The sequence below is a fragment of the Carcharhinus amblyrhynchos genome, chromosome 13, assembly GCF_965287045.1.
Source record: "Carcharhinus amblyrhynchos chromosome 13, sCarAmb.v2.hapA, whole genome shotgun sequence".
NCBI classification, from domain to species: Eukaryota; Metazoa; Chordata; class Chondrichthyes; order Carcharhiniformes; family Carcharhinidae; genus Carcharhinus; species Carcharhinus amblyrhynchos.
In genome coordinates this window covers 40464042-40479194 of record NC_137336.1, presented here as the reverse complement: position 1 = coordinate 40479194, position 15153 = coordinate 40464042, and the positions used below count along the sequence as shown (strand labels likewise).

The 15153-nt window shown below is 41.0% G+C and overlaps 1 protein-coding gene across 1 annotated transcript in view; it reads left to right on the top strand.

Moving 5' to 3' along the window:
* unc5a (unc-5 netrin receptor A) overlaps nucleotides 1-15153 on the top strand; it is a 229492-nt gene that overhangs the window by 168718 nt on the left and 45621 nt on the right. The window contains exon 11 of the mRNA XM_080201104.1: nucleotides 5785-6018. Within this exon, the coding sequence (XP_080057230.1) occupies nucleotides 5785-6018 (234 nt within the window). The remainder of the gene's footprint in view (nucleotides 1-5784; nucleotides 6019-15153) is intronic.

Genomic DNA, 15153 nt, shown 5'->3' with positions numbered 1-15153 from the left:
AATGGAATGTTGGCCTTTATAGCGAAGGGGATAGAATATAAATGCAGGAAGGTCTTGCTGCAACTATACAAGGCAGTGAGTGAGGCCGCAGCTGGAGTACTGTGTGCAGTTTTGGTCCCCTTATTGGCGTAAGGATACATTGGCCTTGGAGGGAGTACAGGCTGATACCGGAGATGAGGGGGTTAGCTTACGAGGAGAGATTGAATAGACTGGGCCTGTATTTGTTAGAGTTTAGAAGACTGAGGGGGGATCTTATAGAGACTTACAAAATAATGAAGGGGCTAGATTGGGTAGAGGTAGAGAGATTCTTTCCACTTAGAAAGGAAACCAGAACTAGAGGGCACAGCTTCAAAAAAAGAGGGGGGCAGTTTAGAACAGAGCTGAGGAGGAACTTCTTCTCTGAGGGTGGTGAATCTCTGGAATTCTCTGCCTATTGAAGTGATGGAGGCTACCTCATTGAATATGTTTAAGTCACAGGTAGATAGATTTCTGATAGATAAGGAAATTAAGGGTTATGGGGAGCAGGTGGGAAAGTAGAACTGATCCACTTTAGATCAGCCATGATCTTATTGAATGGCGGGGGAGGCTCAAAGGGCTAGATGGCCTACTCCTGCTCCTATTTCTTATGTTCTTAACAACATGCTAAATGGCTTCCCAATGGCCTTTGGCAGGGTTAACCCACCATTATCTCAGCATGACAGTTGGGGCCTCAACTTCCCACTATCAGAAAACCATTTTTTTTCACTTGCCACAAAGCCCACCACTGGAGGAGGGTGTGAAATATTCTAATTATAAGGTATGCCTACGTGAACCTGACCATGTGAGCATGTTGCTTATCTAATCTGTGGACCTGCGCTTCCAATTTGGTGTTAGTAATGAGGAGTTTTTGGGTTGACAGGGTTAGGATTGCCACTGTCATTTGTAATGCCTTGGTTGATATTGGGTGGTCCAAGCACTTTCATTCAATTTAACTTTGTAACAGTTTGATACATTTGAATGACTTGCTAACCCTTTTCAGAGGACACTTGATCAACCACATTACTGTGTATATGGAGTCACATGTAGGCCAGGCCAGTTAAAGATGGCAGATTTCTTTCTTTAAAGAATATTAGTTAACCGGATGGGTTTCATGGTTACCATTTGACAAACTTTCCAGTTATTATTTAAATTTAAATTCCACCAGCTGCAGCATTACCTTTGGTCTCTTGGATTACCAGCCCAGTGACATTGCCACTACGCCACCATCTCCCCAGGAAATTCTCCAGCATGTCAACCCTGAGGCTAATTTTCTTGTTGCTGCTGACATTCTTGTTGTACCTCTGCCAGTACCTGGACTTTCTTCCCTCTGAGCCACTCCTCTTCCTCACAGGGCACTATGAATAAAAGGATTAGGTCCCTGGTTGGAAGACTCTCTCCTATCCCTGCAGATTATGTCCAGTCCACCTCTCCTCACATGGCATTTCATTTTAATTGTTTTAATTGTTTTTGGAGATTTAAAACATTTTTAAAAATATCTTCTTTTCTCTCATTCCTTAATCCAATCATTATTTGCCTCATCATTTTTTTTCTACAGCTGATGCAATATTGTCTCATTCCAGTTTATATTTCCTTCTTTGTCTTTGCACTGTTTATTTCAAACACCTTCAATCTGATGTTAAGGTTGGTTAGCCCTCATCACTTGGATCCCAGAAGCTCAGTGCCCACCACTGTGCCGTTATCAAATTTAGTGACTTAGTGGACAAAAAATATTTTCAGCTGCAGGTTTCAGGAGCAAATCTTAATTAATAACATATGCCTTTAGTTGTCCCCAACTCCAAGCTCTGGACAAATAAAATCAGTAAAAACAATGCATAGAGAAATTTGCATGCCCTTGAATTTCATCTCAATAAATGCTGCACTGACATCTACTTGTTATGCCAAGCAAAATAATAGGATCAAGATCATTTCTCAACATCATTGTGAAGATGATGTTTAGCTCTGCACTGAGATGAAGAAGATTAATTATCTGGATATTGTTGAATTCCAAGGGCTGCTGACAAAGAGATTTGTGTGGTCAGCTTCTTCCTGGTGTCCAGTGTAAAACACATTAAAGAATTACAAAGTTGTTCATTCCAAACCTGGGTATTTTATTGGTTGAAAATGTCTTTTGGAGGAAACATAAAACAAATAAAATGTGATATTTGGATGAGTTTGTACTGGTCTCAATTAGGGACACCAGTGAGCTAGGTAATCAAGGCAAAGCTATGTAGAGGGACAGGTAGTATCAAGGAAGCAGGGGGGCTTGAGAAGGACTTGGACAGGTCAGGAGAGTGGGCAAAGAAGTGGCAGATGGAATATAATGTGGAAAAGTGTAATATTATGTACTTTGGAAGGAGAAATGGAAGCATAGACTATTTTCTAAATGGGGAAATGCTTAGAAAATCAGAAAAACAAAGGGACTTGGGAGTCCTTGTTCAAGATTTCCTTAAGGTTAACATGCACGTTCAGTCAGTAGTTAAGAAGGCAAATGCAACGTTAGCATTCATGTCGAGGGAGCTAGAATACAAGAGCAGGGATGTACTTCTGAGGCTGTATAAGTCTCTGGTCAGATCCCATTTGGCGTATGTGAGCAGTTTTGGGCCTGGTATCTAAGGAAGGATGTGCTGGGCTTGGAAAGGGTCCAGAGGAGGTTCACAAGAACGGTCCTTGGAATGAAGAGCTTGTCGAACAATTGGGGACTCTGGGTCTGTACCCCTTGGAGTTTAGAAAGATGTGAGGGGGATCTTATTGAAACCTACAGGATACTGTAAGACCTGGATAGAGTGGACGTGGAGAGGATGTTTCCACCAGTAGGAAAAACTAGAACCAGAGGGCACAACGTCAGGCTAAAGGGACAATCCTTTAATACAGAGATGAGAAGGAATTTCTTCAGCCAGGGAGTAGTGAATCTGTGGAACTTTTTGTCACAGAAGGCTTTGGAGGCCAGGTCATTGAGTGTCTTAAAGACAGAGATAGATAGGTTCTTGCTTAATAAGGGGGTCAGGGTTTATGGGGAAAAGATACGAGAAAGGGGATGAGAAAAATATCAGCCATGATTGAATAGTGGAGCAGACTCGATGGGCTGAGTGGCCTAATTCTGCTCCTATGTCTTATGTCATATAATTAAGCAGGTAAAAACTTGAGAATTAGGGACCACAATGTTATAAAAATACAGAATCTATGAAATTGGCTGGAAAAAATGAAGTCTCTGAAATAATGCAGAAAAGTAAAGAAAAGAAGAATTATATGAGAGAGGGAAATTGGAGGGATAATATAACAAGTAGAAGTGAATGATTTTTGTTAAAAATTGTTTGAAGTGTATATTTTAGTTTTGTATGATTATAATTATAACTAGTCTTAATATTTGACTTACATTATTACTGGGTAATTGCTTATTATTTCCAATATCACAATGTGTGAACTGAAAGCAACTAAAATTGACTGGCCTAGAATCAGAAATTGTTCTGGTCTTCTCTATGGCCTAAGTGTTGATTCATTCCTCCTTTCCTGACCCTGTCTAATATTTCCTCTGTAGATGACCTAGGTATTCATTACTTGCTGCCTTCTGCTAACAAATCTGGGAGGAAAAAAATCTGAAAAGTTTTCTTTTTCATTTGGCCCTTCATCATGGCTAGATGTTCAAATCAGATATCACAGCTATTTTGTTTTATCTTGTAAAAAAATGTAGTTTGGCCTTTAGATTTGTTTTGGCATTCAAAATTAGCTGCTATGTTCTTGATACATGGTTCTCTGTATTTATTTTTACATCCTTCAAAATAAGCTCCGATTTTCTCTATCTTCCCGAACGTGGGAAACATTTGCTAAGGATCAGATACTGAGACTTAAAGAGCCTTTTGATAAGGCTGAAATATTGATAATAGAATAATGTGCATTCTGATATCATCATATATTGAATTACTTCAAACAATATTCTTAAAATAAAACTCTCTCTCTCTAAAGTAGCACTTCAGAACAATTTTATGGGGAAGTGCTACATTTTTAGAGTTGCCATCCTGAGGCTTGGTTGTTTATTCAAGTATTTCAATGGTTTCGGTGGGTGTTATGGCAATCTTTGAAGTAAGGGTGGAACTCTCCAGACGAACAAGCTGACATTCTTTCTCCAAGCATTTCCACAGACACAAGGGAGTTAGTTCTCTCCTTTTTTAAGACTAGACCTTTTTTAAGACCTTTTTAAGACTAGAGCGCACAGTCTCAGGATAAAGGGGGGGCAGTTTAGAACGGAGTTGAGGAGGAACTTCTTCACTCAAAGGGTGGTGAATCTCTGGAATTCTCTGCCCGTTGAAGTGGTGGAGGCTGCCTCGCTCAATATTTTTAAGACGCGGGTTGATAGGTTTTTGATAGGCAAAGGGATTAAGGGTTATGGGAAGAGGGCGGGAATGTGGAACTGAGCCACGACAGATCAGCCATGATCTTATTGAATGGCGGGGCAGGCTCGAAGGGCTAGATGGCCTACTCCTGCTCCTATTTCTTATGTTCTTATGTTTTTCCACCTCTTGACACGCCACAGAAAGAGGTGTTTTAAATAGGTAGAAACCATAGAAACCCTATAGCGCAGAAGGAGACCATTCAGCCCATCAAGTCTGCGCTGACAACAATCCCACCCCAGTGCTTTAAAGTACTTTTAAACTTTTACTACTTTTAACACTGACTTTCAAGAACAGACACGACATGTTTTCTCATCAGTTTAAAAAAATAAATGTTTATTTCTCAACCTCCAAATATATTCATAATAACACTCACTCATGCCCACGCACAAGAAATGGTGAATACAAGTGAGGTCGCGCACACTTAAGTGTTTAAAAAGTCCAAAAAATACTATTACTCTTGAGTCTTTCAGGATGAAAATGGTGATGAGAAAAGAGGTAACATGCACTTATGTTTTTAAGGAGTCCAGAAAGGCACTATTGCTCTTGAGTCTTTTGAGATGTAAGCTACAGATGTTGCAGACTTAATGAGTAGGTTTTTATGGCCTCGCTCTAGTGAGACCAGTGTATCCTGCCGCAGGTCAATGGACATTTCTGAGTCTGTGGCAGGTGGGGTGGGTAGAATTCTGGTGGACTATTCTATTTTGCTTAACTGAAGAAATGAAGGTTGGAGGTTTCTGGTGACGAATTCATGACAATTTATTACTTGTTACATTAGATTCCTGGATTTCCCCTTGTTGATGCACAGATGACCATAGTATTGTTTTCTCATAGTTGATGCAAATGGCCCTTGATGACATAAGCATTGACACAGAATAGGGTATGAAACCTGGCCATTTGAATCTCTTTATGATAGAATGGTTTCTTCTCACACCAACTGTATGGAATTTCATACTGCAGTTACCAAATCTGTGGGGTCGTTGTGCAATAGTTCATTTGAGTATTCGGACAATAGCAGCTGTTAAATTCACAAGTGAAGTATGTTGCATTTTTAATGTCTTCGCAATGAAATATTCCAAGAAGTCATTTACATTTTAATGTCCTGACTAAATAAACAGGCTAATTTCCAGCCTTAGGCAGTTTCATGTACATTTGATAGACACAGAGGGAGGAAAGTCCACTCGACCTCTTGACTCAATCTTGCTTCAGTGTCAGTAGTCCCTTTCCCATTCTGCATATAGATCAACTTAGATGTTAATGTGGTGTACAGTGGTATTCATGTCTATTAAACAAGCAGTTTGTGTCTGTCCTAGTGGCTGGTAATAAGAAGTTTTATTAAATGTTTTAATAATTGCTATTTTTCTATCTCTTCTTTCCACAGGAGGTATTACACCTGGGGAAAGAAATTCCTTCCAATCCCTATTATTGCCAGCTTGATGGTCAGATGTCCCACATATTTACTGAGACATTGGGCAAATACACCCTAGTCGGTGAATCATTGAATGTGACTGCCGCAAAGCGCTTGAGGCTAGTTCTGTTTGCACCAGGAACATGCACATCATTGGAGTATAACATACGGGTCTACTGTCTGGAAGATACTCAGAATGCACTGAAGGTAACCAATTAATCCAAAGTTTCAAGACAAAGCTATTGCTTTCATAGGGTTGTATCATATTAATCATGTTACGATGAGTAATAATAAGTAAAAACTCAGCTGTTGATTAGCAGTTCAAAAAATGTGAAGGTTGAGCACTTAGTGAGTGACCTATCCTAATTTACAATCCATTGTTTAATCAGAAGCTAATTGCTGCTATTCGATTGTAATTTACACTTAAATTTTTCTTTCTCTAGTTTAAATCAGCAGTATTTCTTTCACATTCGTGAACATTGGTCATACTTGATATAACAGTGTAAAAGGATAGTTGAGTGGGTAGATAATGTGTGAAAATAGGAGGTTCTCTGCATTGCAGAGCCAAATATGATTTAAGTGGAGATAGGCTGTAGATTTTTGCAGTACAGAGTGTACACACAAAGGGCCAGAGGTGGAATTCTACCAAAATAGTTCTTAAGTGTTGAATTTGTGTAAAAACTGGAGTAAATCCCACTGCTTTTTCAGTGAGATTTTCAAAATAAATCTCTCACACTCTTGATGCACAGAGTGCCCTAATGTGAATCTCGTTAAAATTCTTGGGGTGAGGCCTATTGCCACTGTAGAGGTTGGCAGCATAGCGCTGAGTAGGCCATTGCACATGCACCAATTGAAATAGCAGAGATTGGCTTGTGTGCAGTAGCCCGTACTGCTGGCCTCTCGATTGCTGGTTAGCTCGATTGCTGGCCAACCCCACAACACTGCCCCTTCAATCCTCTCATTGCTGGCCTCCCAGACATCTCCAGGCCAGCCTCGATCTCCCCACCCACCCTCCTGCAGTAGTCTCATCTGCCCCCCCCCCGACAAAGATCTCCCCCCACAGGCCCTGCCCCCTTTATGTCCCACCCTCCCTGCCCCCATTATGCCCCACCCACTTGGTACTGCCCAATGCCTGGTGGGTGGTGCCAAGGGCATTGCCACTTTGTTCCTTGGACAGTGTCAGGAGGCCAGGCTGGTAATGTCTGGGGGCACCCCTCACCCTGCCTTCATGCACACCCCCCTCTTCACTTCAGTGGGGTTGGGCTGTCAGCTACCCATTGATGGGAGCTGTTGTAAACTCTCCTGGAGTGAAATACTCCTGGCAGGAGTGGAGGAGAGGCTATCGGTCCCGGAAACTTCACTCCCAGACCCGTTAATCAGATTCAAATTAAAATTTAAATATTTTAATTAGCTTTGCACCAATTTCTGGCATAGGGTTGATGATGCCAGAGATGCATGGAGGCCGTGATGCAGTGCGGAAGGCCAATACACAGCCTCTGCTTATGCCTGTCGGCCCATTGAGCTGCTCGAGCAGCGCAGCAGATTGGGAGAATTGCCCCCAGGTAAATAGAAAGACAAGTGCAAGGCTGATACCTCTTGCAAAGGGGTTGGAGTATATATGTAAGGAAGCCTTACTACAACTGTTCAGAACATTGCTGAGATCATACATAGATTTTGGATCTTAGATTCCTAACTTAAGGATAGCATAGTTGCATTCAAGGCAGTTCAGAGACTGTTTAATGCATTGATTCTGGGATGAAAGAATTGTTGAAAAGGGTTGGACAGATTGGACCTTTGTTCATTTGTAATTCAAAGAATGAGAAGTGATCTAATAGAAACAAAATTCTGAGCGGGAGCTTTGACGGGTAGTTGCTGTGGGTGTTTCTCTTCATGGAGGAATTGAGAAACAGGAGGCATGGTTTGAAAATAAACGGTCTCCCATTGACAGACGAGCAATTTCTTCTCTCAGAGGTCATTGGTGTTTGGAATGAGCTGCCTTGAGAGCAGTGGATGTTATAATGTTGAAATATTCAAAGTTGGATTTAACAATTTTTTCATCCACAGAGGATTCAAGGGTTACAGGGACAGTCAGGAAAGAGGAATTAAGGTCACAATCAGATCAATCATGATCTTATTGAATGGCAGAGCAGATTTGAAGGGTCAATGGCCTACTTCTGCTCCTATTATTTATGTTTTTATGTGACATTTTAATAATGTCTCAAATCATTCAATTCAATGTATTTAGCTTAATTTTGCTATAGTTTGGCTCAACACAATGTACACTATTTGTTCCTTGAGAGGTTCGCAGAACGCCTGAAGCCAATACAAAATATTTTCTGTCACTGATCAGTGAGGATTACATCTGAGACTAATTTCTGATATCTTAAAAACCGATTCTAATTACACAACTATCCTACTTGAAACAAAACTACATAATGAGATAGTTCGACCATTTTCCCATAGAAAAGATTTCTAAAAGGAATTGTTTTAAATTTAGGGTTTTTAGAGCAAAATATTTTTAAAGCTTTTTAAACGCACCTAAACTAAAGGATAATCGTGCAAATAAAAGGAGTTTTTCACAAAGCTTTTCAACAAAAATCAATGCATCCATTTTTTCCAGTAATCGGAAACACCATTGTGTTAAAATGTCTGTGATTCCTCTGCGTGAACAGAGGAAGATTGAACACAGCGATCGAAACATAGAAACTAGAAGCAGGAGTATGCCGTTCGGCCCTTCGAGCCTACTCCACTATTTATTTTGATAATCGAATTCAATATCCTGATTTCCCCTCCCTCCCCCGTATCCCTTTAGCCTCTAGAGTTATATCTAATTTCTTCTTGAAATCAGACAACATTCTGGCATCAATTCCATTCTGTGATTGCGAATTCCACCCAGAAGGTGGTGAATGTATGAAGAAATTTCTCTTCACCTCAGTTCTAAAAGGTTTATCCCTTATCCTCAAACTATGACCCCAAGATTTGGACTCCTCCACCATGGGGAACATTCTTTCTGAATTTATTCTGTCTAACACCTGTTAGAATTTTATAAATTTCTATGTAATCCCCTCTCACTTTAAGGCATGAGTAGTCAGTCAGGATTTCAGAAAAAAGGGGGACTTTCAACAAGGTTAAGAAATTTGAAATGCTTCATATGCCTGATCTTCTCAGAGAAAGGCATGAGGTATTAGGGGATGGACTGAACTGATCAATCAGTCTAACTCATTTTTCTGGGTGAGGAATCATTAGTTATGCATTAGGTTTTTAGTGAGGTTGTCATCTACAGAAGAAGCCAGACAATGCCATTAAGATGCAGTAGCACCAGAAGAAAATGACACCGAATGGAAAGTGACAAAAAAAACCCCAAGTATCTGGCCAGAAGATTCCCCTTTGATACATTTTGAGGCCTGTGAAGTAAAAGAGATGGTCACTAATGGAACTTCTCCCCTCTGAAAGGCACTTTGATGAGCCCTTACATCGCTATTCCAGCTGTTGCCACCATCAGGGCAGTCCCTGATCAATGGTAGTACTTGCAGAAGGCAGGAGGATGAAGTGTTTCACCATTGTTTGCATGAGGAGTGATCATCAAAGGACAAGTGGTTGCTTTTTCTGTTTAAAAGAGCAAACACCCATGTCCCATCTTACTAGGTCTGAAATACAGTAGTGATCTTCTTCATCTGATTTTCTATCACAACACATTATACCCACATGACTTCAGGTGATTTTGTGAAAGACAATGAAGTATCTGACATTTGGATGGTCTTTGCTCTTTAAGGATTTTGGAAAGTAAGTTTTGGATCTTTTGCCAAAAGAGAAAAAGTGCTGGAAAATCTCAGCAGGTCTGGCAGCATCTGTAAAGAGAGAGAAGAGCTAACGTTTCGAGTCCAAATGACCCTTTGTCAAAGCTAAAAGGCATAGATGGTGCATCTTCAGTTCTTTCTGCAGTTGGAAAGTTGACTGATCATCAGCCAAATTTTTGGGATCTGTAATCAAAAACGGAAATAGTGCATCTTTCATTAGTAAATCAACTCAAACCTCATTATCAAAATTTACATGGCTGTTGGCAGATCACAGACTGGAATAAATTGTCACTCACATAATGCATACAAGCACTTTGGCTGCACTTCCCATTTCTCCTTTCATTGGACCAGCTGAGATCAAAAACATACTGGCTCGCATTTTGCAAAAGTAACATTGGTGGTGAAACTGTCCACATTGACTGTCATTATTCCATTCAAACTGACAGCAAAAAGAGCCTGCACATGCGAATGTCCAGAAGTTGCTGTCAGTGATTAGTGTTCCTCAAGTGAGTGCATTATTAAGGTATCCCTCAGCTGAAAACAATAGAAAATCTGTGAATGGACGAGAACTTTTTGAACTGTTGCGCTCACGGCAACAGCTCTTGAAAAAGTTACAATTTGTTACTTCACACCTTTATTGTGTCATTCATGCCTCATTTGGTAGCACTCTCAGCTCTAAGTGAATGTTGAGGGGCAGCACAGTGGTTAGTGCTGCTGCTTCACAGCACCAGGGACTCGGATTCGATTCCTGGCTTGGGCCACTGTCTGTGTGGAGTATGCACATTCTCCCCGTCTCTGCGTGGGTTTCCTCTGGGTGCTCCAGTTTCCTCCCACAGTTCAAAAATGTATGGATTAGGTTGATTGGCCATGCTAAATTGCCACGTAGTGGCAAGGGGATTAGCAGGATCAATACACGGGTTGATGGGGATAGGGCCTGGTTGGGATTGTGCTCTGTGCAGACTCGATGGGCCGAATAGTGGCCCCCTGCACTGTGATTCTGAGTTCAAGTTCTAATCCAGGAGTTGAAACACAAAAATCAAGGCTGATGCTCCAGTGAAGTATTGAGGGAGTACTGCACTGTAAGTGGTGCCTTTTTTGGATGAGATGATGCTCTGAAACTCCATCTGCTACTTGTATGAATGTGAAAGATCCCATCTATGCTAAAGAAAAGGGTGGAAGTTATCCCCAGTGTCCAGGCCAATATGTATCCCTCAAATTATTTGGTCATTACGCTGTTGTGCAAGTTTGCTGTGCACAAATTGGCTGCCATATTTCTATCACTTATGCAATGACTGCGCCTCAAAAAGTATTTTATTGGCAGTAAAATGCTTTGAGACATCATGAAAGCACTACACAAATGCAATGCTTTCTTCTTCTTGAATGAGATACGAGTTTTTAATGGTATATTCCTTTCATAGTTACTGCAACCACCCCTTCACTAGCCTGAAAATCCAATGCTATATTTATGGAATGTCAAATTTCTCCATAATATTAAAAAACATAGATTATAAAAATATATTTTTAAAACATTAGTTAGGCCACATCTTGAGTTCTGTTTGCTGTTCTAGTCACCTCATTACAGAAAGGATGTAATTGCATTAGAGAAGGAGATTTACGAGGATTTTGCCAGGATTGGAAAATTGCAGCAATGAGGAAAGTTTGCTGGAAATTCTTCTCCTCGGAATAGAGGAGGCAGAGGGAAGATTTGATTGTGATGTACAGAATTGTTAGGGGCCTAGATAGAGTGGATGGGAAGGACCTGCTTACTTTAGATGAGAGGTCAGTGATTAGGAGGCAAAGATTTAAAAGGCAGGATTTTCCAGACCCACCCGCCACAGAACCAAACATTCCCACCCAAAGTCAACAGACCTTTTGCTGATCTGTCAAATTTTCTGTTCCACACATGACGATTCTCATGGTTAAGCAGATCAGAAAATCTTGCCCGAAGTGATTGGTAGAAAGATCAGAGGGGAGATGAGAAAATACATTTCACCCCAGACAGGTCTCAAACTCACTGCTTAAATGGGTCAGAGAGGCAGAAGGCATCAACTGATGTCTGAATATTCACCTCAAGTGCCATAACCTATAAGGCTACGGACCAAATGCTGGAAACTGGGATTAGACTGCGTGCCTCATTTTCCAGCCTGCACAGACACAATTGGCAAATTCATCTCTTTGTCTATGATCCTACGATTTTAGCCTATATCTTAATCTATTCAATCATTTATTTTGTTACCTGGAAAACTAAATTAAAAGAGAATGCTATTACGTGTTTTTAACTTGCTGATTTGCTGTGTGAATATTTTCATATCATTGCCTGCTCACCAGCTTGCTAACATCACACCTGCTCAAAGTCAAAAAATCCCTTTGAATTGGCACCAAAGTTAAACTGTCTTCGGAAAAGGATGAAAAAAACCACAGCAGTGGATCGCTACATCTTCGTGGGCAGCTTTCTTTGAGGTCAGTGACAAGCAATATTGCTTTGCCACTGACTGCAAAATGTGGCCTACTTCATGTATGGCACACAGTGGAGGTAAAATCATCCACTTCAACACTGTAGTGCTGAAAGATAGTACGACCACACGTTATAGTACTAGCCTGTTGTTCTGATTGATTATATCAGATTTGTTGTATACAGGAAAGACACTGGCAACAGAAATTAACTTAATATTTAACACTGCTGTTTCTGAACTAATTAAGCTGCCTCAGGTCACAGTTTCCCCAGTGGTAATCACATGGTTGTTTCTGATTTGTTGAAAGAGCTACATATTCAGATATAATCAAGCCTATCATATTAGACTGCTGTGAGCTGTTCACTTTTTCCTAATAGCACCATCCATCTACCCATCTCCATACACAGTGGTGTCATTGAAATCCAAAAATGGTTCAGGTAACCAGATATGATTTAATGGCACAGCTTGCAAGAATTGATATTATTAAAGGCAATTCTGTGCGATGATTGTTTATAACTACGAATTACAGCATATTTACAATCATGCATTTCAAGATATAATCTACTGCACTTGATCCAAGCCAGGAATTGAACCTGGGTTCCTGGTGCTGTGAGACAGCAGTACTAACCATTGTGCCACCTCCAATGTCACTGTGCCACCCTTCAATCATATAACTGGGCCTATGGAGCTGCTCCAGTGGGGCTCAGTGTACACTTTAGGAACAGCACCTGATCTTTCGGTTGGGTACTTTACAATGTTCTGGACTCAATAAAGAGTTCAACATTTTCAGACCATAAACTCTGTCTCCTATTTTCTTTCCTTTTCTCTGCATATTTTGACTTTTTTCTTTAAAGTTAGCAGCACTCTTGCTGTAGGCAGATCTTTTGTTTCTTTACTTGCCCCATCAACATTCCCTTTGGCCTTGGAGAACCAAATTTCTGTTATTCAACTTCTATTATCTTCCACCCCATCACAGATCTTCCTTTTTGTCCTTGTCCCACCCACCCTTTACTCCAAACCTATTAAATTGCTAACTTTTCCCCCCATTCTGATGGCAGGTCACAGACCTGAAACATTAATTCTCCGACCTTGCTCGTGACTGAGATTCTGCAGTCCCACTGCAATGAATAGAGTTTTGGCTGAGTGCCATTTTCTCAGTTCTCACTAGCAGCAGTGACAAGGTGAATGAGGTGGAGAATTCTAGCCTTTGTTTCTCTAATTCGATGTCCCATTCTGGTTGCATTTTTAGTTTAGATTTCCCATAATGGCAGTGTTCTGCTTTTGGAGTTATCCTCAGTGACCTGGCCAATATTTATCCCTCAGCTACCAAAACAGTTACGTGGTCATTGTCACTGCTTTTTGTGGGAGCTTGCTGTGCGCAAATTGGTTACCAAGTTCCTACATTACAACAGAGATTATGCCTCAAAATCATAGGAGCCCTACAGTGCAGAAGGAGGCCATTCAGCCCATCGAGTCTGCACCGACAACAAACCCATCTAGGCCCTACTCCTAACCCCACATATTTACTCTGCTGGTCCTTCTCCCCTACACATCCCAGGACACTAAGGGGCAATTTAGTATAACCCATGCATCTTTGGACTGTGGGAGGAAATAGGAACACCCGGAGGAAACAGACAGACAATGACCCAAGCTGGGAATCGAACGCATGTCTCTGGAGTGTGAGGCAGCAGTGCTAAGCACTGTGCCATCTTGCCCCTCCACTGACTGCAACGTACTTTGGAATATCTAGTGGTTATGACAAGCACTCTAAGCACAAGTCTCCTTCTTATTTCTTGAACAACTAAAAGGCGCAGCTGACAAAGGTAGAGTGACAGGAGTGGGGTTTTCACAGAATAGAAAGATCATAGAGAAAAGTACAACTAGATGTGATTACAGAAATAGGGAGAGCTAATGCCATGAAAACATTCTGAACACAAGAACAAGAAATTTGGGTTGCAGTTATTGGACCAGGAGCCAATGTAGGTCAGTGAGCAAGGGGTGGTTAATGATCAGGATTTTGGTGCAGATTAGGAAATAAAAAGCAGAATTTTGGATCAGCTTTAGTTCAGTTGGGAGGCCAGCCAGCAGAGCATTAGAATAGAAATCCTATGGTGAAGAAGAGGCCGATTGGCCCATTGGGTCTGCACCGACCACAGTCCCACCTGATTTTAAAGGGGAAAGTGCACTAGCTGAGGAGAAAAAATTGTTCACAATTTCAGCTTGAATGGGACTCGGAAAGGAAGTTGGATTAAGTTGACAGTGTGAGCGACAGGTCTAATGTTCAAGAGGAGCCTGGACAAGAAATGAGCAAGTAAGGAAACTGGAGATAAAAGCAGGACTATGGAAGAAACTTGGCTTTGTGGACAAAGGGAGTGATGTTTTAGAGGCAACTGAAATGGATGATCTCAATATTAATAACAAAGAAGCCTATGAATTTGTCGTTAGACATGAGGACAGTGGAGGCCGAGAGGCGGTGTTTAAGGTAACATTGGCAAGTAGAAAAGAGGCAAATGGTTAGATCTTCTCTCCAGGGTGAAACTACTGCAATAACCAGTTTGGTAGACAACGGGGCATAATAGCATTTAATGTGGTCCAGCAAGATTTGGCAATGGAACAGGCAACATACACATTCAAACAGACTTTAGAGAAGCTCAAAGAGAGAATGCACAGTGTCCCATCATTGGGTTGATGTGGCCACTCTATTCTGATTGGAGGAAATGAAGAATAATGAACAAATTTGGAACTTCAAAGAGTTGCAGTTGGAGTTCCGATACACATCAAGATTCCAGTTTCTGTGGGAATTTTGTTTTAATATGCCTTTAAATGATAGATGCATGAATTCACCGGAAGAGAAGTGTGTATTGTGATTGAGTTTTAGTTTCACACACACACACACACACACACACACACACACACACACACACACACACACACACACACACACACACACACCTCAGCTGCTGATGTCTTCAAGTTTTCTATCTATGTTTATCAATGTGACAAGAAATTGGCCTTATTGCCCTCACCTATTCAACGAGAACCTCCATTTCGGAATCACTAAATCAAGGTGCTCACATCCAAGATATACAGCT